This window comes from Marmota monax, unplaced genomic scaffold, assembly GCF_021218885.2.
Source record: "Marmota monax isolate L192 unplaced genomic scaffold, Marmota_monax_Labrador192_F-V1.1 WCK01_AAM20220418_F8-fsc00015, whole genome shotgun sequence".
Classification (NCBI taxonomy): domain Eukaryota; kingdom Metazoa; phylum Chordata; class Mammalia; order Rodentia; family Sciuridae; genus Marmota; species Marmota monax.
This window is the reverse complement of record NW_026692194.1, coordinates 1,031,841-1,057,126: the sequence shown is the minus strand read 5'-3', so window position 1 is coordinate 1,057,126 and position 25,286 is coordinate 1,031,841. Positions and strand designations below refer to the sequence as shown.

The 25,286-nt window shown below is 34.9% G+C and overlaps 1 protein-coding gene across 2 annotated transcripts; it reads right to left on the bottom strand.

The window, feature by feature from the left end:
* Positions 1-4,151: 4,151 nt before the first annotated feature.
* On the bottom strand, positions 4,152-21,362 carry C1d (C1D nuclear receptor corepressor). Of its 2 annotated transcripts, none has more exons than XM_046422610.2 (5): positions 21,247-21,362; positions 8,882-9,028; positions 8,051-8,117; positions 7,681-7,736; positions 4,152-5,010 (listed from the first exon to the last, which is right to left on the bottom strand). In XM_046422610.2, exons 2-5 carry the CDS (start codon positions 9,017-9,019, stop codon positions 4,846-4,848), a joined length of 426 nt encoding a protein of 141 aa, XP_046278566.1. In that variant the 5' UTR covers positions 9,020-9,028; positions 21,247-21,362; the 3' UTR covers positions 4,152-4,845. The 2 variants fall into 2 exon arrangements, with proteins under 2 accessions (XP_046278566.1, XP_046278577.1); XM_046422621.2 differs by having other exon boundaries at positions 21,215-21,312.
* Between the last annotated feature and the right edge of the window lie 3,924 nt (positions 21,363-25,286).

Below are 25,286 nucleotides of genomic sequence, written 5' to 3'. Positions count from 1 at the left end.
AGGTGCTGCACACGGTAGCTCCAACATCAGAAATGCACTGTCTCACAGTTGAGGAGGCTGGAGGTCTAGGATGTCAGCGTGGTTCGTTCTTTCTGAGGACTGAGAACCTGTTCCAAGCCTCTCAACTGGCTTCTGGTACTTTGCTGGCTGCATCTTTGGTGTTCCTTAACCTAGAAAAACATTACCCCAATCTCTGGCTTCATTTCACATGGTATTCTCCTTGTGTGTGGTCTGCCTGTGTCCAATTTCCCCTTTTTATAAGGACACTTGTATCAAATTAGGACACATCCTAATGACCTTATCTTCATTAATGATATCTGTAATGACCCCATTTATAAACAACATGAGGTACTGAGGCTCAGGACTTCGATATATGAATTTTGGGGAAACACAATTCAACCCATAGCAACCATTTTTCACATGATAAAAAATTTGGAACAAGGGGTGTAGCTCAATGGTCAAGCATTTCTAAGCATTCAGCAAGTCCCTTCGTTCATCTTCAGGACCACAAAAAGAAAAAAGAAATTGTGACGGCTCCCAAGCACTACAACCATGTTTACATAACTTCTAAATTTTCTGTGCCTAAAAGAGAAGCTGGTGCACAGGTGTTCAATAAGTATTTACTGAATGAGTGATTGAGTGAATGAGGCCACAAGGAAGGGAAAAAACTGCATGTTGAGAGGCTGGCTAGACTCATTAGCAGAGTCTTACCTCCCTGCATGAAATTGAGCAGGAATTAAGACTATTCCCCGGCAAAATTACTTAATATTATATACTTCCCAGGCTCCAAAAGTCACTCACAAGTAGTAAAAAAATCACAAATATTAAAAGCCATAAATGTCAAAATCCACAAAAACTTGTAGCTACCATACATACATTTAAATAATGATTCCTTTCTTAAGGGAAAAATTAGAGCATCAGAACTACAATAGCAAATGATTTCAACTTAAACAAGTCAAGGAATAAGTAGATCAAAGGTCACCAAATGAAACATTAGCCATGTACATTATAATATGGCCTATCAGTAATCCATTGCTATAGCACTAAATTGGGGGTGATTCCTGTTCTAATATTTTTTTTATTTTAATAAATAAACCTTTTTGAATAAGGAGAACCAAGATGAATTGTCCTCTATAGCAAATTGTATATAACAAGCTATTAGCAATAAAATTTTTCAACATGGCACCTCAATAGATAATACCTACATAACAAGGAACTGAAGGTAATCTTCCCTATTTCTCCTAATCATCTCATTCAAATCTTATCACCATGAATTTCCTGGGTACTTGGCTTTAAAATATCATGACTATAAACTTTAAATCCAAGCCCTGGGTAGGTCTATATTCATTTCAGCAGCAGCATCTTGAAATGTTGAATTATCATCTTCAATTTCCTCCAGTCATTTATTGTAGCTGCCAAACTGAAATGGTGTACCTTAAAGGCAACACTAAACTGAAAAGCAAATAATAAGAGTCTTTTAAATGTTTCATTTATAAAAGCTTATTTTTCTACCATCAAATTTGGTATACTGTCTGAAATAAATCACTGTGAAATTGACATCTTGCATGTAGCTATTCTGCCATGATACATTTGCTAAACGTCTAGGTTTATTGGAAGAAGGGGGAGTAAAATCCAGCATCTTCTTTCTACTTTTTAAGACCAGAGCAGGTTAGTTTTTAATCTTGATGGGAGGAGGGTGGAAGTAAAAATTGAAGTTTCAATTGCCAATAGCTACCACTATAGCTTTCCCTTTTCTGGATAGTTTTACAAAAATAAGCACTTTAAAAAAGCACATCAAGTCAGAGGATGCTGTTTCAAGGAGTATGCTGTGTTGTTAGCTCCCTTTGATAGGAAAACAAACCTGCAAACAAAAAATGTTCAAAGCATTTTCTTAAAACCCTGTTATTAAGTGATATAATAGCAAATTAATCAAGAAGAACAAATTCATATAATGGACTATATTATAGTCCACTATACTTTTCCCTTAACATGATTGCTAATGACAATTATAAAATGTTAACATATAAATAAAATAGTGTTAATATTTCCAAACTGAAGAATCTTACATTAGAATACAAGAGAAATGTTTACATTAGTAAAATATATTCACATCACATTCATAAAATAGGTTGCTTCCAAGAGCATTCAGTAAAAGAGCCACTGAATTTACCCAAACAAGTTTACTAACTATGCTATAAAAGAAAAAAATGAGACATCTGTGTTTTTTCTTCTTCCCTTTATATACCAAACTTATTCATGAGTCTCAAATTTAAATTTTCTCAGTTCATGTCACTTTGTATAAATTATCAGAAATAAATTTATCAGAATTTTTGATAATTACATAAAATTATGATTTAACTGTATCATTAACTGAGTCCTCAAGTACCTTTTTTTCCAATGACTCACTTAAGAAAAAGGTATCTACACTCAATATATTGTCCATTTTTAAGCATTTCCTACATTCAAGTCGATTTTAAAAGTCTTATTTAGAAATAATACCCATCCAGATTTAATAGCTAAGTAGAAAAATTTTTTAATCTGCAGTTTCTTAAAAACCCATCAATTTGACATAACCTCCTAATTCCTGGAATGTAAACCATAATTCAAGCTTCAATTTTTCTCTTAGCATATTCTACTTTGCTGAAATGAATTCCCATCCTGCAACTATGAACAAGAAACTTTTACTTAGAATAATATTAAGAGACAAGATCTCATTGTTCAGGATGAGATTAATAGTCTATAATTCTAAACTTTAAAATATCAATAGTCGTGACCTCTCCAACTTCTCAATTCCCAAAGAGATTAATAAAAGATGTAATTAACATCTAAACTTAAAGTGGATTGTCATTTGGAAGAAACTGTGTTAACAATAACTGCATCATAGTTGAATAGATCAACCCATCACCCTTTATGGTTCTGACTAAGGCTAATGAGCACAATTTGTCATAAATTTTCCAGTAATTCTGAAACACTGAAATAAAAGACTAATTTTCTTATAATACTTTATAAAAATGAGATAAAGGCTGGAGTTGTCTTCTTTGGAACCTAGCTCCTAGCACAGATTCCGGCAATACAAATGTCATTAAGTATGTTTGTGGAAGGAATAAACAAACAACGAGTGAATACATAACCAACGCACTACCATCAATTAGTCCCTTGTTATAAATAAATTTAAATTTAAATTACATTTAATAAAATGGAATATGCTCAAGCTATTTTTATTCCTATTAATAAGCATTAAAATAATTATTTACTTAAGAATCTCCAACCTAACAAAATGTAGAGTTGGACTTTCACAAACCAATAATTTGGCTAATGATTTTCTACCATTTTATGACATTTTCCACTTAAAACATTTTCTAAGAAAGTTTAAATTACACAGAAATTCCAAGTTATAAGTTTCTTTGCAATAAACCATATACATACTACATTTGATCTTAACACCTGTTTTTCTCATGAAGTTACTTATAAAAGCAGCTAGAAATTTGAGAGTGAAGGTGGCAAGAGTGAAATAACTAAAAATGTTCAAAAATGTTCTTACACTTCAAAAAGTGTCTGCCATCAGAGCCACAAGACTTTCTGCATCCATCAGTGACTTCTTTGCGGATCACAGAAAGAGTTCAACATTCTTCACAAAATCCATTATATTTTAAGACCATTTCCAATATCTGCTACCATAAATCAAGAAATCCATTTATTCAAGATTACTTATAGAGAATTAATTACACAGAAAATTTTAACAACTCCTTTTTTTCAAAAATTAAAGTACTTTACTAGACTTGGCAATCCTGCACATAATGATGTGGACTCAAAGAATGAAAGCATTAAGGGCATATAATTAAAATTCATGGGCGTAGACATTCAAAAAAGGTTTAATATGTAGAATTCTCTGTAACAAATATATCAGAAAAATAAATCAGAACATGAACATAGTGTAATCTCCTTTGGATTTCTCCTCTGCTTAAGTGCCATTATGTAACAAAGAAAGTTGTTCCAAAACACTTGTATATACTTAATGCTGCCTTAGCCACATGTAATCAAATAATCTGAAAGAATTAGATCAGGAGAACCGAAGAATGAATTCTAAAACCTATCTTCCTAATTTGGAGGGCATATTTACTCAAATGAGAAAAATAACCAGGTCGACTACACACCATTGACAACCTTTATTATACAACCATCAGGCCAAAATTCAGCCATCAACATACAACCTTATTTTCCACCTAAAGTTAATTAGAATATATTTTATTTTAAATGGGACATAGAGGCAACAAGCCAAGAATTAAAGTACGACCTTAGTTTAATTTCACTCTTTGAATATCAAAAAAGCAATAATTCCTAAAATCATGAAAACATGATGAATTAAGAACACACACACACAAAAGTAGACCTTTAAGTCATTTCATTCTTAATATCATATAATGAAAACAGATGGACTTATAACTTCAGCCTACAGATACATACTTCATAGGTCATTATTCATTTAAAATAGTACAAATGTATACAAAGAACATTTAACTTAAATTTCACAGTTGCTTATAAAGGGATATTTTCAAGATTGAGCAACATAAAGAAATAAGTATCTCATCAAAAGAGATGGTAAACTTTAAATATAAAATATATATCACAGTGTTAAAAACTTCATGGTGCTCTACAGGAAAATCAATAAAGACAACTTAGTCTTTTGGGGGATAAATGTATTTAGCATTACAAATTTAAAGTTTAAATTTATATGTGAATTTAAAAAGGAATACATTTAAATCTTACATTGTCACATAATCATGTATTTTGTGAAACAATAAAAATGATGTACTTTTTGTATATGTGTACATCAAAATTAAAAATTTAATTTTTATTTTTTCCTTTATTGGCAACTTTTGATGCATTTTTAGGTTTTGGTTCCCAGAGGGCATTTTTTACAAATCTTGAAGCTGCACCTCTGTCTAGCTTCCCGGCCTTTTTCTTGTCTGTTATTTCCTTGACTCTGTTCATGTATACTCTGATTCTTTCCTTAGAAACAAAAAGAAAAAAAGGCAATGGATTTACTGAGCTGTTCACCACCACCAAGTTTTATCATGCTATACCCTCAGTTAAATTCAACAGATAGGTATTTATTGCCTATTAATGCATGGTGCTAGCAAATGCAAGTGAACAGGATAAACATGCTCCATGCTTTCTGGAGTTCACAGTCTATGAAAAAGACAGACATTAAAAAGTCATTTCAGAAGTGTTCTGAGTGTTTTCAAAGAGAAAGAACCATACACACCACTACTAACACACTGAATTGTTCATATGTAGTTATAAATTTTTCAAATTAGTATTAAATTAAATGTACATAGTAACTGTTTTGTATCTAAAGTCTAAAATCTAAAATCTGAGTTCCCATATATTTGTAACATACAAACGAAATTCTCCTTTGGTTTTTCTAAACAGAAAATAGATGAGGCAGTATTTAGCCATTTATTTTTTATTACTGTCCAGTGTCACAATTAAAATAGGAAGAAAGAAAATACGAGCTCTTTTATTCAATTTCATGATTTTGATTGATAAGTGCATGAAATTTTCTAATAAAATATACGGTTCTAATCAGACTTTACAAGGTGAGAAACATAATACGTTACTGGGCCACTTTGAATCTTCTGAGACCATTAATCAGCATAAATGGCTATCCTATACTTCAAATGGAGAAATAAAGTTGATGACAGTCATAAAATAGCATATTAAATGATTGATCACTGCTTAAAAGAAAGTTTCACTAAAATAATCAAAACAGTTACATAAACATACAAAGAAAAATGTAGAACCTTACATTTTTTCGCTGTAAAAGGCTAGAAACTCAGCTCAGAATCCTCTACTAGCTCCCTATTTCTCTGATAAAAGTCACAGTCTTACAATAGTAGACACCAAGGGCAGCATACCCACAACCCAGCCCTGCCTTGGGGCCTTCACCCTGATTATTCCACCGCCTAAAATGATCTTTCTCAAATATCCACACAGCCACTTCCTCTCTTCTTCTCTGCTCAACTGTTAACCTTGGCAATGAGGCCCTGACTTCTCCATTTAAAACTGTAATCCTACCCAAGAACACTAAGCCTCCTTTCCCTGCTCATATTTTCCTTTTTTTCCCATAACACATAAAACTTCTTAAGATACTACAGTCATATACATTTATTATTTATTTTATTGTGTTTATTGTTTGTCTCCCTCCATCTCATACAGTATGGTGTCTGCCACATTTCTCAGTTTAGTTCAATGAGGAATCATCTCACTTGGAAATAATGCCTGGCTCCCAGCAGGATTCAAATATGTGTTGAATGAATAAAGTGATTAATTTTCAAACCCTTTCCCCATTTATGATATATACAGCAAAACACTAACTCTGTGATCAGTTAGTAATGTCTGTAACAAGGTCAGAAAAGAGGAATTGGTTTTTGTATGCTTTTTATTTGCCAACTCTGTTCAGAATATTAATGTACTCTCTACACAGTGGTTTCTGAGGCAGAAGACAAATGATCCCATCCTTTTACAAAGAGTACTCTAAATAATTTTGCATTAAAAGGAAAAAAAGATATTTTATAAATGTAAAGTCTGTACTAGAAAGTGGAAAACAGATGATACAACCTATGTTTCTTAAGGTTTAAAACCAGTATCATTGGTCAAACCAAAATCTGCATATTATATTGCTTCTGCTTTAAATATTTTTCACGATTGCTGAATTTTAAGATAAATTTATTTTTACTTCAAGGAATTTAAAAGAAGAAAATGCCTTAGTCCACACATTAAAAAAATGAAGACAAGTCTGGTATACACTTTTAAAAAATAAATAAATAAATGACCAAGTGCTTCACTAAGTTGTAAATAACATACATATCAATTACCATAAGACTTAAGAACAAGAATATAAAGTCAAGTATATTTCATATATATAAATATATATATATCTACTTTATGTTTTACAAACACAAAAAATAAATTTATTAATATTCTTATTCATAAAGCCAAGTCAAGGTAACCATAAGTCTGATTTCTAATTTTTCCCTTCAAATTGAATGATTTGATTTAATATTTGAAGTCAGCAAAAACTCCAAGATATCAGACCTTATATACTATACTTATACATCTAAATGGAATACAAAGACAAACCTAGAAGATTTATTACAGGTTGTAAATATGTCACTAATGCAGAATTACTGGACAGTACACATACAGCTGGTGCCAAAAAAGCTTTTAGCTTTGTTGCTGAACTGGATTCTTTACTGCTGAGAAAATGAATTAATGGAGGAATTGAAAAGGTGGGGGAGAAACTTTCCCGTCTTTGCTAGTAAATCAACTAGAATATACTTTTAAGAATTGTGTAAGAGTTAAAAAAAAAAAAAAAAAAAAAAAATAGCCCTAGAGATGAACAGGATTTTAAGAATTTATAGGAAAAATAATATGAAAGTTATAAATAATTACTAGAACCCTAACATTTTCCCATCCAGAGATTTATATAATATATGGAACACCAATTCTCTGACAAAGGTAAGAGAAAGAAAAAATAAAGACGTGTAAGATCTGACTCACTATAATTTTGACTCTAATTTTGTTCTCCATGATTAGTATGATAAAGATAGTATAACTGAAACTTCAGAAACACAACAATACATATATAAAATGAAAATAAATTAACTGAAAACTTACCAGTTCCTGCTTTACTGGATGTTCCTTAGGATTCACTCCTTGAGTTGCCAAATAAACTATAAGAGAAAGATTTCATGGAATAAATTGGTGTTATGCATTAATAAGAGCACCCCAACTAAAGAAATCCCAATTATTCACAAAAAAAGGACAGCAACTTGGATGGTTAATTAAATTTTAAATTATTCATCCTCTATGTAGTATTAAATTTATGTGTGGCTCATAGAATCCCAGTATTCTGATTTTTAAAAATTAAATATCTATTAAAATCACTATACAGTATAAACATATATTTTGCTATCATTTAAAAAATAAATCATCTTTAACACAATATATATTTGCTTTCTAATTAACTCCAATGTAGTATACATACCCCAAAACATTGAATTTAATGTGTACGCAGAAACTAAATCCACTTTCGCTTGTTCAAGCGGGTCCAACTAATAAAAAAGAGAGCAAAAAAAGAAAGAATAAATACACAAACTTTGAATACCATCAGATAACATTTCAAACTTTCACCAAGCACAATATATCAAAGAAATATGCTTTTTTTTTTTTTACTTCCTATAATGCAATAACCATATGATCTGGACATAATTTACAAAAAGAAATTTTCTTAACCAGTGATTTTTGCCCACAAATTTTCACTTCAGAGTATCATCTTTAGTTAAACAAGGAATGAATATAATCCAAGAAAAATTCTTCTGAATTATTTTAATTTCAGAAGTTATCATCTGGACTTGTATGTCAAAAGCAATTTTTCAATATAAACACTGTACATGATGCATCTATGTATAAGAAGCAGGCTAACATGCTTAAGCAATACCAAAGACAGAAGAAACATAATGAGATTTGTTTTAGACTGTCAAAGTCAATTCACTCTTTTTGTCCTACAGAGTTTCCAGAAACCCTGATAACATCATTGTAATACTTAAAAGGTCAAAAATAGAGTCTGTCAAAAAGGATGCTGTAAGTGCTCCTTGTTTTTGAAAACCAAATCAACATGAAAATATAGTTAGGAAGTATTTCCTAAGGCTGGAGTTTTATTGTTCTCCCCCCCCCAAAATACCAAACACTTAAAAAATTGAAATCAAAGGAAAAAGAAGCAAAACTCACTAATCTGTTTGTTGTTTCTTACATACGTTTCATAAGACAAAGTTCTGTCTTATGAAACTCACTTTTAGGAATTACATTCTTAAAATACCTTCTGCAACAACTCATTTCTAGAAACAGACATCATGGTCTTCAGCATCTCATCCACAGCACCAATGGAATTCTCAAACGCTGACAAATACTCATGAATTTCTACCGGATAGTCTTCATTAATTTCTTCATCTGCCATTATGACCAACTGGAAAAAAATTAGTTCTGAGAGTTCATAATGGAAACAGAGCTTGTTCTTTAGTTTGCCAAAAAATAAAAATTTCATTTATTTCAAAAGCACTAAAAGATTAAAAAAAGCAGTTAATTAAACAAATATTCTCAGAATGCAATTCTAGAGCAACTTTATTCCAGCTTCCCTTCTTAAACTGCTTGGGAGGACAAAAAGAAAATAACCCACTTTTGTCCACTAATGCTACACATATCAAATGTTCAATACTTTTAAAAAATTGATTACAGGGGCTGGGGATATGGCTCAAGCAGTAGCGCGCTCGCCTGGCATGCGCGTAGCGCTGGGTTCGATCCTCAGCACCACATAAAATAAAGATGTTGTGTCTGCCGAAAACTAAAGAAAAATAAATATTAAAAAATTTTCTCTCTCTTTAAAAAAAACTTGATTACAAATATGAGATATCAATAATCAAAATTCTACATTTTAAAAATTTTCTGTTGAAGTTTAGTAAAGACCAAGAAAAGCAATGAAATTTACAAAATACATCTCCTAATGCCTGCTGAAAAAATAAGCAAAGTACTTTTCTTTGAAAAGCTTACATATCTTAGCCTTTCTAAATTTAAGTGGTGATCTAGCAGGATGTTATATTAAACTAAAAAATTAGACATCTTAGGTCTGAAAAACACTGATCATTTATCACCAAAATTATTTCTCAAGCCTATATTTATATTCCTTGAGCTTCTTTAAAATATTAATAAGAAATTCACAAAGTCCATAAATCTCATAAAGTCTATAAGCAGATAATAAACTTGAAGAAAAAATAAACTATATGGTTTTCACTTAGAGTAGAGCATACCCTAACAGTCCATTCTTTGAAAATTCATACTTAAATCACAATAATTAATATTTATGTGAGAAAAAGTGAAATCCACACAATGTATTAAATGAAGTACCTAAGACCAAATTCCAGAAGCAACTCCAAGTCATGCGTAACATCTTTAGGTTACAAAAATTCTTATTACATGGCTAAAGAGAACAGCAATAAAGTGAATAGTAGCAAAGAGCCCAGCAGAATGGAAGTAATAAGACTGGGTTTTCCACCTTGCTTGATCACTGACTTTGTCACCTTAGATAAATCGCTGACTCTCTCTGGGCCTCAAATTCCTCATCCATAAAACAGGGCAGTTGGTCTAATGACCTTTATAAGGCACCTTATAGTTCTAAATGTTATGCTATGTCTTTTAGGTTTCAAAAGTACTACTTGAATATTTAGTCATAATAAATTAACATTTCTTCTCAATGAATATATTCCACCAAGATTTCTGGTTTCATTAAAAAAAAAAAAAAATGAAATCACCTGTCACTACTTGAGCTGTGAAGTTACTATCCAACTACTGTTCAACCAGCAACTAAACAAATGACTATAATAAAAATAAAACCATACAGCAAAGAACTGTGACTTCTTATCCCAAAAGGTTAAATGAAAATATGCACTGACCTTTCATCCCTCATGAAATCCCTCCAAAATGACAGAAAAAATTAAAATATATAAAAATAAAAACATTGGAAACTAAGAAGGTCACATACCCATCAACAGACCTCAACAGCAGAAATTCTGTAAGCAGAGCAGGTAAGTTCTGATAGGAAGCAGAGCCAAGGAACTTCTCAAAAAAATCAGAATGAGAATCTAGGAATAACCCCTAAGGACCATAAGGGCTGAAAACAGCTAAACCAAAGGGTAGCTCCAGCACTCCTCACCTGCATGAAAGTGAAAGTACAGGGATCTACTGCACATGCAGAGAAGACTCATTAGCTACCTTTCCTATCCTCTACTATAACAATGAGGGTCTCCCTCCATTTCCATGCAATTTCCCTTTTCTCTCCCTTTCCCTCCCACCTCATGTCTCTGTTTAATGTTAATCTTTTCTTCCTGCTCTTCCTCCCTGCTCTGTTCTTAGTTGCTCTCACTATATCAAAGAAGACATTTGGTATTTGTTTTTTAGGGATTGGCTAGCTTCACTAAGCATAATCTGCTCTAGTGCCATCCATTTCCCTGCAAATTCCATGATTTTGTCATTTTTTAGTGCTGTGTAATACTCCATGGTGTATAAATGCCACATTTTTTTTATCCATTCATCTACTGAAGGGCATCTGGGTTGGTTCCACAGTCTAGCTATTGTGAATTGTGCTGCTATGAACATCGATGTGGCAGTATCCCTGTAGTACGCTCTTTTAAGGTCTTCAGGGAATAGTCCGAGAAGGGCAATAGCTGGGTCAAATGGTGGTTCCATTCCCAGCTTTCCCAGGAACAGTTACTAATAGGGCATTATGTAAAAATGTGGATGTGTAACCGATGTGATTCTGCAATTTGTATTTGGGTTAAAAATGGGAGTTCATAACCCACTTGAATCTAATGTATGAAATATGATATGTCAAGAGCTTTTTTGTAATGTTTTAAACAACCAATAAAAAAAATAAAATTAAATTAAAATAAAGACTCATTAGCATTTCCTCTACATACAATTTGAAACCAATAAATTTGAAAATATAAATAAAAAGAATGATGTTCTGGAGGGAAAAAAATCAATTACCAAAACCAGAAGAAAGTATTTAGACCATTAACTATAGGGAAAAAAGTACAAAGTAGTGAAAGACCTACTCTCTGGAAAGGCTCCAGACCTAGAGGACCTTTAGGAAGCAATTATTCTTATGGAATTTAACTGTTTAAGAATATAGAAAAGAAATGGAAAATTTAAATGCCTATTTCATAATATCCAAAAAAGAAACTCAAGATGAATTAAAAATGTAAATGTATAACCATATTAGAAGATTATACAAAATATCATATTTGGGAGGCTGAGGCAGGAGAATCACAAATTTTAGGCCAGCCTAGACAACTTAGTAATGACTGTGGCTCAAAATTTTTAAAAAGAAGGAAAATTATTTATATCATCCAAATGAAACTCAAATATTTTAAAAGGAAATGGCTGACAGCCTTAAATACATAAAAACTGAAAGAAAAATAGTCTACATGGTAAAAAGAATACTATAAGCAAAATTAAAAGGCCAAAGACAGCCAGGAGAAAATACTTGCCAAAATATAAAAAAGGATTAGACAGATTATCATCACTTACTAGGTTGGCAATAACTTTAAAAATAAGGAATGTTCAATGCTAGGCAGAATATAAATTAGTAGAGCATTTTTAGTACACTTGCCCTTTGACTCAGGAAATCCTTTTAAGCATCTGGCCTACAGAAATCCTTATAAATATGTACGTGAATGTATTAAAATCGGCTTCAAACTCTTCTCTGAATTTTTCCCACTCTCTTGCATCAGTTTTTCCCTTTGCTAGATCATTACCCATAAGCTTAAAATATTTTATTTTTCCATCAAAGACAAGAAACAAAAGAAACACCATGACTTATGTCTTTCTCTGTCATGGCTTCAATCTTAAATGTCCCCCAAAGGCCTATAGGCTAGAAGGCTTGGACCCGAGCCTATGGCACTTCTGTGAGGTGGTGAAACCTTTAGGAGATAAGGCCTAGTCAGGTCATGAGCATGGCATGCCCTTAAGAGGAGTATTGGGACACCAGCCCCTCCTTCCCTCTCTTCTTGGCCACCATGAAGTGACAACTTTGCTCTGTTACTTCCCACTATAATATTCAGACTCATCACAGGCCCAAAAGCTTTAGAGCAAAGTAACCATGAGCTGAAACTTCTGAAACTGTGAGCCAAAATAAACGTCTCCTCCTTACAAGTTGATTGTCTTCGGTATTTTGTTACAGCTGACTAACACACCCTCTAGCTACAGCCCCATTTCCTTTCTCCCTTTTAGAAAACACTCCTCAAATGGGTTGCTTATGTTAACAGTCTCTTATTTTCTCCTTTCTTTCTCTCATCCCCTCCAAATAGACTCCCTACTTTTTTCCTAGCAATTGCTCTTCAAGGTCACTCATACTGCCACACTGTTAAACTCAACATCCAACTCTCAGTTCTCATCATTTGACATCATCTCCCTCCACCTGGTTTCTAGAACATCACATTTTCTTGGTTGCTCCTCCACTTCGCTGGCTGGTTATTTGGTCTCTCTAATGCATTCTTCTCTTGCCCTCAGCCTCTTAACCTTGAAGTGCCCAAAGACTGTCCTTGCCTCTTTTCTTCTCTATCAAACTTATTCCTAGGTGAGCTAAGAGATTTAAATTGCATCAATTAACTGAGAACTCCCAGGTTTGTCTCCAGCCCTGATCTTTCCTCAGAACTCTAAATTTACATTTCCAACTGCTTACTTCATTTCTCTGATTGGATAGCTAATAAATTCTCAATTTTAACAGGCTCAATACCAAATTCCTAATCTTGTCTATGACAGTCTTCCCCATCTCATTTCAAGACAATTTTTTCAATTGTTGAGGCCCAACTTTCTAACAGTTTAGACCCAAAATTTCAGAGATCCCTGCTTGTTTATTCTCACCTCATCTTTAACATATATCAAATCAGAATCAAATCCCTTCCTACCACTGCACTGCTACCACCCTGGTGCAAACCACCCTCATGTCTTACCTGGACTGTTGCAAAAGCCACCTGAATGGCCTCTTTGCAGCTAGGAAAAACAGTCTCTTATCAAGAAAGGAGAGTGACCATTCAAAAGCAGAAAAAGCCACGTCTCTACTCAGAAATTTCCAAAGGCTTGCCACCTCATTCAGAATAAAAGACAAAATACTTATAGTGTAAAAAGAGGTCCAAACACAATGCTCATCTTCTGTGACTTCATCCCCTCCCATTCTCCCCTTGCTCATTTCATTCCAGCCACAACAGCCCCACTGCTCTTCCTCACTTGGCATCAGGAAATGGGTCTACCTCGAGACCTTTGTACTTCTTTCTCCCTTTCCTAGAATGCTGCCTTCCTCTCCTCCTCCCTGACCAACAGCTCCAGAGCTCATTACACCACCTTCACCAGACCTCTGCTCAAATGTCACCTAGTGGTGAATCTTTCCTGTCCACCCCATTTAAAAATGCACTCCCCTCACCTCACTCCCCAACTCCTTCCACCCCTTATGTTACTTAACAGCATCTGACATCCATCAAATTTTTATTAATTTATTATCTGTCTACCACCAAAAGAAGGAATTAATAATGAGAGCAGGGATTTGCATTTTATTCACAAGCACTTCCTGGTAGTCAATAAACAATAAAATTTGTTGAATGCAAATAAACTACAACAAAAACACTAGAAACAACCTAAATTTTTATTGATAAGGAAATGGTTAAACAAATTACAGTAACATCCATCGGTCCATGGGAATACTATATGACCATTAAAATTAAAGAAGTCTATGTGCAATGACACCCAATGAGAAGTGAAAAAAGTCATGGAACATTATAAATAACCAAAAATGTGCCTAAAATATGTCTTCAGGGTTTTTTTTAAATCTGTACTTGCATATACATAAAAAAGGGTTTGGAAGGAGATCTATAAAGGAAATAGATACTTAACCCTTTGAGAAGGGGCAGGGATTAGGAAATACGATCAAAGCGGACTCATTTAATTCTTAATTTTTTTTCAAAAAATTTTTAATTTGTAATATAAAATAAACAACCACCAAATTTAAATAAAGGTATATTTTATAAAATATCTGATTTTTAATAAATACAAGTATTTTTTTTAAATCACAAAAGATCTTTATTTAAATGTGACTTTTTTCATCCAATTTTCCTATTAGAAAATAGTTTGCCCCTCCAGAACATTGTGGGGATGTTTTCTGCTATTATTCCCCATCCCTAAGCACCAATAAGCAGCTTTTTATTGTTAAAATGGGTTAGGGTGAACACTGAGAGCAAGGCAATAAGAATAACTGCCCTCATTACACTAAACCACTTGCTTTGTTCCTAACTAAAGGCAAGGCAGGCTTAAAATAAAGCCTCTTCTATATCAGAAATTCTTCCCAGTTCTACTGATTTATCTATTACTTCTGCAGGGAAAGTGCAGGAACACCTCACTGTGCAACTCTGACCCTAGGATCAAGCAATGACCTTAGGATCCAGCAATAGCTTGAAAAGCACCACTTGCCAGGCCCTATTCTCAGCACTCCATACACCTTAACTTAGTTACTCCTCACAGAAGGGCCTAAGGCTGTGCACAGGAAAACTTCCAAAAAGGAGGAAGAACTCATCTGCCTTTGTCCTCCTTGCCCTTCTACCTATTCTTCCTGCAAGGACAGACAGAGATGGAGAGAATATGAGAAAATGTGCTCAGTAAGATCTGGCTGAGAATAAGGAGAAGAGGGTGTGGGGGGACACAGTGCCCAGCAGCTGGTATCCCTACAGGACATACTGTCACTCTTCTGCCCCTCCTCTCACTGATTAGAGAAACCAAGTACCCACAGGAGAAAAATAAGGGGGCATAGCACCACATCTGAAACTGACATCATCAGCTACCTCCTCCCCTCTATTCTGAGTGTCAGCCCAGGCAAAAACCCCCAAGTCACTCCTGACTCTCAGGCCCCAAATTCAACCATTTCTGTCATTATGGCTTTCTTAATGTCCCTACACCATAGACTTTCCTACATTCTCTCTGACTAGCTTTTCAATAGCCTTTGAGTAGTCTCCCTACTGCCAATTTTTCCCCACTCTCAATTTCAAAATATTACAAAACATGATTTTTCTGCAAAAATAGTCCTATCATGGTACTCCCCTGCCTAAAATTCTGCAATAGTTCCCCACAATCTAGAAGATAATTCCAAATCCCTAAGCATGGATACTAGGTCATTATAAAGTGGCCCTTGCATGTCTAACCTCATTTTTGTCCTCCTCCAATCCTCTAACTGAAGACTTGATGGCAGCTTTCCAAATGCACCATATTCTCTCTCTAAACTTTCACCAGGTGGTTCTCTGTACTGAAATGCCCTTGCAATTCCACTTTGTTCAAATCCTGCTTCTCTTTGAAGATACGGTTTCACTTTAGCCAATGAAGATTCCTGAGTGCCCTCTTTCCATTCTCTCTATATGGATAAACACACCTACAAGCTGTCATGTCAATTAAAACGCTATCTTATAATGTCTGTTTATTTATTTACTTGACTTTCCGTTTGACTACAAGCTCCTTGAGTAGGCTGTGTCATAGTGATGTACTCCCCAGGGCCTCTCACACACACAGGATGACTGTATGTATGAGCACAAGAGCATATTATATTACATTCTCTGAATTGATTTTTAAATGAATTGAGTAACATAATTACATGTTTACAAATGAAAACTTCAATTATCTTAAATTTTGAAATTTACCTTATTCCCCAATAGGCCAGATAAAGTGTCATTTCCCACTACTTAGCAGCTAAATGAAACCCATATACTTTAGTTCTATTATATTCAAAGAACCATATGAATGTATTCACTTCCTTACATCTAAATTTTCTAGCCACCAAAAGGCCATATTCTCTCTATTCCCAGGGTACAAAAGCCTCTTCTGGCTCCCTTCCTCCCAGTCAGCTATTTCCAAGTTACTTCTGGAAATCTTTAACATTTCTCTGGCCTTGTTAGCTACTTCTTAGTCCTGGTAACCATTTTAGCTCTGGGCCTACTGAACATCCCTAAAGAAACTCACAAAAGAACACAAATTAATGCTACCCAACCACCACTGGTTTCACCTCTCAGTTACCCGGCAATTCTTTTATTGATCCTTGACTCCTTCATCTGCACACAATGCACAATGCCTTGTAAATGAATAACATCCACTGAGCATTTACCACCTGCCAGACATTAAGGACTTACTTATTCAATAGATATTTATTTAGTATTGATGACATATTGTCCTGAAACTTGGAATATGTTTTAGTCAGTTTTTTCATTGCTGTAACAAGAACAATTTTAGAGGAAGAAAAGTTTATTTTGCGCTCACAATTTCAGAGTTCTCAGTCCACAGATGGCCTACTCCATTGTTTTGTGCCGAGCTGAGACAGAACATCAGGGCAGAAAAGCAGCCCAGGACAAAGCAATCAAAAAACAGACTGTTCTACTCACCAGGAACAAAACATGTACCCCAAAGGCATGCCCCAAATTACCCACCTTCTTAAGTCACACCTTGCCTGCCTACAGTTACCACCCAGTTAATTCATTCAAGTGGATTAGTGCACTGATTAAGCTTTCATAACCCAATCATTTCACCTCTAAACTTCCTTGCACTGTCTCACACATGAGCTTTTGGGGAAAATCTCATATCTAAACCATAACAGAACAAAAACTTGCCTGCACTAGGCTTACATTTAGTACAGATGATAAACATTAATCAAATAATCACAGAAATATAAAATTACAACAATGACATGAAATGAATGGTGCCTTGAGGCTATAAACTAATGCATGGGACCTAATCTGAGGGTAGACTGAGTACTTCTTTTAAGAAAGTACTCTTAAAAATGAAGAAGAAAAAAAGTATTCTGAATGACAGTGAAGTGGACAAAAACAGTAGAGGGGGGAGTCTTCATGACAACTCTATAAATGGGAACAGATAATAGCCGCACTTTATTGACAACACCACAGGGACTTAGGTCACAGGACTAATAAGTGGTAAAGTTCAGTGGAATGGAATCGAAATCCAATGGACAAGCATCCCTCACAAATCACTACAATGATTCCTTATTCTTTTAGGGGGAAAAAAATCTTATTTTACACAACACAGAAGGTCCTTCAAAGTCTATCCCTCTCACACTTCCAGCCTGGATTCCCATCTTTCCCGCACCCCCTAATATCACACTCAACTTCTTTCCTGTCATTAACTACATAACTAAAATCCCCACAAGTTACCTAGTAGGCCTGGAGCTACAAGGTTACCCAAAACCGGGAATTGGCTAGTAGATATAAAGAAGACTTGCCAAAGCATAAAATAGCTGACGGGTAGGTGTGGCTGTGAAGAAAGAGAAAGAAGGGAAGTCGTTTCACAGTCCTTTCCCTCTACTTGGAAAAGTCCTCCCCATACCTCTACTCATTTGGGGGGGGGGGGGGCCCTAAACAAACTTATTATCCACATCAAATGCCCCTTCCTCTGTAAAAAGACTTCCATATCTCCCAAATAAAAGTAATCTGTTCCTCAGCTTCACTCTCAAGGTTCTCTGAATACACCCATAATATAGTTATATACTGGTGTGTGACTGCTTCTCCAGACTTAAGAGTTATCACATATCACATACCCATCAGTAATATTCCACATGTATCTCGATAAATCCAAAGGTGTCAATCCTCATTTTACCTGATCCATCAGATGCATCTGACAAAATTGAACACATTATTCCACCCTGAATTCCACGATACCTGACTCAAAATTGTCCTTTTCCCTTGCTGGCTGTCCAGTCTGCCTCCTGCTGGTTCTTCCTCACCTTCCTAATAGGAAAATTCTAAACACCTGAGGGCTCAGCTGCTGCTTCTCTTTTCTATCTACATTCACTGCTTTAATGACTAGTGCCAAAGTCACAACTTTAAATACCATCTGTTCAATGACAACTCCCAAATGTTTGGAGCAACAACCACTCCCCCTGAACTCCAGACTCCATATATCCAACTGCCTACTCAACATCTCCACTTGGATGACTAACATATCTCAAACTGAACATGTCATAACTGAACTCCTAATCTTCTCCCACAAGCCTGCCCTTCCCACAGTTTTCCACATCTCAGTAAAAGGCAATTCCACTCTTCTAGTGGCTCAGGCTCAAAACTGACAATTATGTTGTTCTCACAAACCACATTCAATATGTAAGCAAATTCTGTTGGCTTCATATACAAAATGCATCCAAAATTGTACTGCTATTTACCTTAACTTCTTTCCATCTAGTTAAGATGCTATCATCTCATCTGAATTATTACAACATCTCCCTAATTAGTCTCCTGGTTTTCATCTACCCCATCATCCAATAAGCTATTCTTAGCACAGCAATCAGTGTGATCCTATTAAAACTTAAGTCAGGATCACATTGTTCCTTTGCTCAGAACTTCTCATTTGTTGTTTACTTGCTAGGCTCTTTCTTCAAGGCAGGATTTTGAATCAAATTTGTTACCTCCATATCACTAATCTTGTCACATATAGACATTTACCAACTACAGATACTAGGTACTTAATAACTACAGATACTCCTCAGCTAACAATGGGGTTATATACCAATAAACCCATTTTAAGTTAAAAATAACAAGTTGAAAATGTATTTAATATATCTAACCTACCAAACATAGCTTAGCCTTGCCTACCTTAAAGATACTCAGAACACTTACTTAGCTTTCAATTGGGCAAAATCTTCTAATACTATGCCTCTGTTATAATAAAATGCTGCATATCTTACATAATTCATTGAATACAGTTCACTGTGGAGTATCAGTTGTTTACCCTCATGATCATGTGGCTGACTGGGAACTATCTTACTGCTACCCAGCATCATAGATCACTAACTCAGAAAGAGGTTAAAATTCAAACTCCAAAGCAGTTTCTATGGATTAAAACCAATCAAAGTAAACTGGAACCAACTTTTAGAGAATCTTATCAGATTGTAGTTTGGACCTACAGCTATTAGGAAGTTACTACATGAACCCAAAAGAAAAAATGTCATACTGTACATTTGGGGACTGTTTCCATCTCTATACCAAGTAGAGTTATACACAGTTATGAACTAAGAGAAAAAAATTCAACATACATATCATTGTTTTTTAGAACTAGAGAAACATTTTCAGATGTTCTTTTAAATACTATATTATCTTAGAAAATAATAGTGAAATGTACATACAAGTTCTCAATAAATATTGCTGTCTTGGACAAACTGAGTCTATGTTAGTGTCATCTGTAATTCTCCTTCATGAATACAATACAATCCATGAGAAAATAAAAGATTCTTCCTTTTCTAATAAATAAATTCTAAAAACAAATATGTCCCAAAGTTTTATAATAAAAAATATATAAGTTACAAGGAGGTTGCTCAAAATAGAGATAAGTAATTACATCAGATTGGAAGCAATTTACTTCTTTTCAATGTAATTTAAAGAGTTTTCAAAATTATAAACACAAAGCAACAAAATTACCTTTGAAAATACATGAAACTTGTTTATTACAATCATCTCTTCTCTAAATTAACAATAATACTATACAGGGTTCTTGTGCAAATTGAATGAATAATATAGGTATGCTATTAAAACAGTACTTGGTTCAGTTAACACTCAAAACATTTGCTAGTAATAGTTGGTATTATTTTATTAAACTGAAAATGACCAAAAACCCTAATCCAATGTGGACTATTTAGAGTCATATTTAAAGAATCAAATGTTTGGAAATAGATGAGATAATATACATGAAGAGCCATATGAAAAGTTAAAAGCTGTTAATAAAAAAAAGTATATGCCTCTGATTTGTGAGGCAATTTGAAAGCAGCTATTCATATTATTTTGATAATCCATGATTCACACTTTGTCATTTTATATTCCAACAAAAAAAATGAATTCTATCATTTCCACAAGCCACAAACTATTCGCTGAACTTCAATGGATAAAACCTATTATTTCTGAATCAAAAACATGGTTTAAGTCTTGGTTCAGTCTACTATTAAAAAGTCCAAATAGGTGAATAAACGAACCAAAATCATCTTATTCGGATAGAAACATCTTTATCAAGCCAAAATTTAATTGCAGTCAACAAACATAAAGACACGTAAGTTATTTGCTAACAGAAGTTTGACTCACACTGAAAAAGAAAACTGCTTTGTAATTATTCACTACGGATTTCAGCTGAAAAGTGAAATTAGCCCATTATTCAGATGGGCTGATCTAACAGCGGCAGGCAATCTGCAATCATGAATGCGATTGATAAACGAAGGTAATATAGGAAAGTTACTCCCCTACACTTTCCACTTTGGCCCTTCTCGCTGAAAAGGCTGAAAATTCACTTGGAAGCCATATATTTTTATTTCTCGCCTTCCGATATTTGAAAGGCAGAGTTAACGAGCGAAGGGGGAAAAGAAAACGGAACCAGAGAGGAAAGTGAGGGGCTACGATAAGCAAAAGTCGGCAAGGAATCCCAGGACAAGCGGAAGTGGGGGTCCTGCGAATGCCACTCGCAAAGCTCGGCCGTGACAGATCGCATTCCAGGAAGGCGAGGCAGCCCCGACCCGAATCCTCCCGGTCTGGCCAGAAAACGATAGGGTAATCCAGGACAGAGAAGCAGACATTCGCAGGCGTACCTAAAAGACTCAACCCCAACTTTGAATAATACCTCTGAGCCGTGCACTCCAGACTCTCTGAACGCTGTCGGGCGATGATGACATCAGTAACGCGCCGGCTCTGCCTGCAGGGCGATCGTCGCTCTCCGATGACCTCACGCTACACGCCCCGCCCCTCTACTCAGTTCCGGAAGACTGGGCTCTCGAGTGTCTCCGCCCAGCTACGTGAAATTCCTTTGAGGAGGGACTCCGGGCACTTTTATCTAGACTTGTATTTGTCTAAATACAAATTAAGGATAGAAATGTTAGTTACTAAAAATTTTGCTTTGGCCGAAGTGTTCCGGGGCCTGGTTCTTCACGGCACTCTGTCTCAAAATTAGCCTCAGAGCCACTTACGTGGTGACGGATGAGTTCTTTATTTTTCCAGTACATCGGTGAGAGATACTTTCGTAAATACGGGAAAAATGAGTTACCAGAATAATGAAAAAAAGATGTGCAAAATACAATCTCAGGTTTTTAATTATTCGTTTCAGTACATGTAAAGTTGCATTTCAAAGAAAAAAAAATAATTCCCCAAATTACATATTGTTCGAACTGAACTATTTGACATCCGTAACTTTTTATTGTTCCACCTTCATAATTCAACAAAAAGTTTCTCATGAAATTGCAATTCCATGTATGAAATGCCTAGTGCTTTACACAATCATGGAGTGTCAATAGTTAAAGTGCCAAGTTCTTAAAGTGCCAAATGAACTTGTTTCTGGTTTGTTTTCTATACTTGGATTAAAGACAGCTGCTTGAAGAGTTTGCAGGGGATACCATGTATTTTTAAATTTTCTATTTTCACATTAACAATAGAAAAAAATCTCTCACATAGGTACATTGATAGAAATAAGAGATTTTAAAGCTGTTTCAAGGCACTAAGAATATCAATTCTTAACTTTTTTCTAAAATGAAACAAATTATGCCATATTTTCAAAATTCATCATCAATTATCCATTAGTTGCCAGTTTCAACAATTTTTATTTAAAGTTATTAATTTTAAATTATGTGTTGGTGAAAGAAGTAACTCCAGATTATACATTGTTGGATCACTATTACCAAACTAAGCTTAAAATATTAACATAGACGGGCTGGGGTTGTGGCTCAGTGGTAGAGCACTCACCTAGCCTGCATGAGGCACTGGGTTCAATCCTCAGCACCACATAAAAAAAAAATGTAAAATAAAGATACTGTGTCCACCTAAAACAAAAAATAAATATTTAAAAAATATTAACACAGTCTGGAATTTGGCCCTGCTGCACATGCCTAATACACAGTTCATACAACAGGGATAACCATATGAATTCAACAACATCCAAACTAATCTATATACTGTTCAAGAAAACCAGTTCACTGGTCACTAATGTCATACTAAATGGGAAATTGTTATGAAAGCTTCTAAATGATTATTTTCAGTTTCTGCACCCATCTTCTTTTACAGGTGAAATAACAGTTCATGTTCTAACACTAATCTGTAATCACACTTGGATGCGAAACCTCCACCACAAAGACTGTTGAGACCAGGGAAGACTGAACCCAGAATAACTAAAAATCTGACTATTTGTCCTGTATTAAAGGAATGATGAGACTTCAAGGCACAATGTCACCCCTTGTGTCATTTTGATCCTTCAGCAAGAATACATTAAAACAGAATTAAAAGTATAAGAAATTGCAAGGGGAGGGTATCTCTGAAAGAGGAAGCAGGATTGGGCAAAAAGAGCCTAAGATCATAATGCAGATCTGGCAGACAGATCGACCAACCTAAAAATGAACTTCAGAGCAAAATGACTCTTAGAGAAGATCACACTGGGCAGAAATGGCTTCTTCCCTGTGTTCAGACCCCAGTATGCCCCACTGTATGTTCGTCATTGGTAGAGAATGCCTGGCAAGAATGTACCTTCCATGTAAAAGCTGAAGCAGATCCTACAGATGCTGCTCACTAGGGGCTTTCAGCTCCTGCACCTGAATTGGAATGGATGTGACTCTTCAGCTGCCCTAACCCTTGTAATATACATCCATTCAGCAGTTGCCCATAATTCCATGACCTGTTCAATAATTTCACTCAGTCCCCCTTATGTGTTAGATTCTGCTCCACATGTAATAGATATGGGGGGGGTTCTTCCTCTTATGAAGTTCACATTCAAATTTCTCACTTTTCTCAAATGTCTTCCTCTTTCCCCACCACTGTATCCCACTTACTTTCCCATTCTTTTCCTTCATAGCTTATTCTCCTTAAATCCATGTGCATTTAAACATTTGACTTTCCTGGTGCATGTTTAAGTATTGCTTAGCTCCCTTAGGAGCACTGGAAAGTGAGGAAAAAGTTATCCCAAACCACACATTACAGGGGGAAAAAAGATGCCTTCTACTAATACTGATAGCATTTCAAAAACCACAGCATCATGCTACATCAGTTTCTGTAACAGTCATTTCCCCTTATCTCAGGCTACTTTCTAAGATTCCCAGTAGAGACCTGAAACCTTGGATAGTACTAAACTCAATACAGATGTTCCTTCATTTATGTTGTGATTACTCCTTAAAAACAAATTGGAAAGTCAAAAAATCATAAGTTAAACTACCATAACTCAGGTACCATCTGTATGTATTATATTGTGTTGTTTGTTTTTTTTAATATGCTCTGCAGCATTGTGACTTACTACCAAAGTTAATCTGTCCTTCCATGCTTTATCCCCTTGGTGCCTCTTTTGCTCAATACTGTTGCTTTCTGGGTTAATTGAACACAAGCACTGTGATACCTATGACATTAGATCTGATAACAAAGATAACTGTTAAATGACTAGTGTAGATATATCAACATGGATATGCTGATCAAAGTGGTGATTCACATCCCAGGTGGGATGGCATGAGATTTCATCATGCTTCTCAGAAAGACTCATAATTTAGAATTTATAAGGGTTTTTTTCCTGGAAATTACCACTTAATGTTTTTGGACTATAGTTGAGTGTGTGCAACTCTAAAACCAAAGAAAATGAAACTGTGGATAATCAGAGACTACTGTATTCCATTTCACAACATCAGGAGGCTGGACTTACCTCTAAGTGCTAGTCAATACTCCAGCCCTTATCCACAGTGAGATTGATATGTAACAATATAGCTGACTTTGGAAATGGAAAATAAAGATATTAGTCACATTCTCAGAGCAGATCAGCCTGTCTTGACCTATTTTGTATTGCTATAACAATATACCATAGACTGAATAATCTATAAAGAATAGAAATTTATATGCACAGTTCTGGATGAGGACCTTCTTGATGGTCCTCATCATGGCAAATGACAGAGAGTAAGAGAGAATGGAGTGAACAAGGGTGTTGAACTCATTTTTATAAAAGATCCATTTTCGTGATAATGAGCCTACTTCCCTGAAAAGAACATTAGTCCACACATGACGTCAGAGCTCTTATGGCCTAACCACCCCTCAAGGGTCCCTTCTCTCAAAACTGCTGCATTGGTAATTAAGTTTCTAACACCTGAACTTCAGGGAACACATTTGAACCATAACAAGTTCCTTCCCATTTTATTACTTTGTAGTACAAATGATGGATTGTGCTGCAAAATCACCTTTCAAGATCAAACTATGATCCTCAGTTTCCTCTTCTGGAAATTAGAAAAAAATAATGGTACCTATTTCTTTGGTACTATGAGGGCCAAAGGAGACAATATATCTAAATGCTTCATATTGTGGATGACACAAAAATAATCATTTAATAAACAGTAGTTATTAGTAACAGTAGCAGAGATACAGTATTATCAATATTACCACTGTAAAGGATGAAGTTTGAAAATTCTGACTTTGCATTTAAGAAGTTACTTAAATCTTAGTGCTCCAGTTATGAATAACAAAATCACCTCCCAATTGATATGAATAAAATATCAAATTTTCTTATCTTCTGGCCCAGTGTGGTGGCACACACCTATAATCCCAAAAACCCATCACAAGTTCAAGGCTAGTCTCAGCAATTTAGTGAGGCCCTAAGCAACTGAATGAGACCCTGTCTCATAATAAAAAGTTTTTTAAGGGTTGGGAATGTAA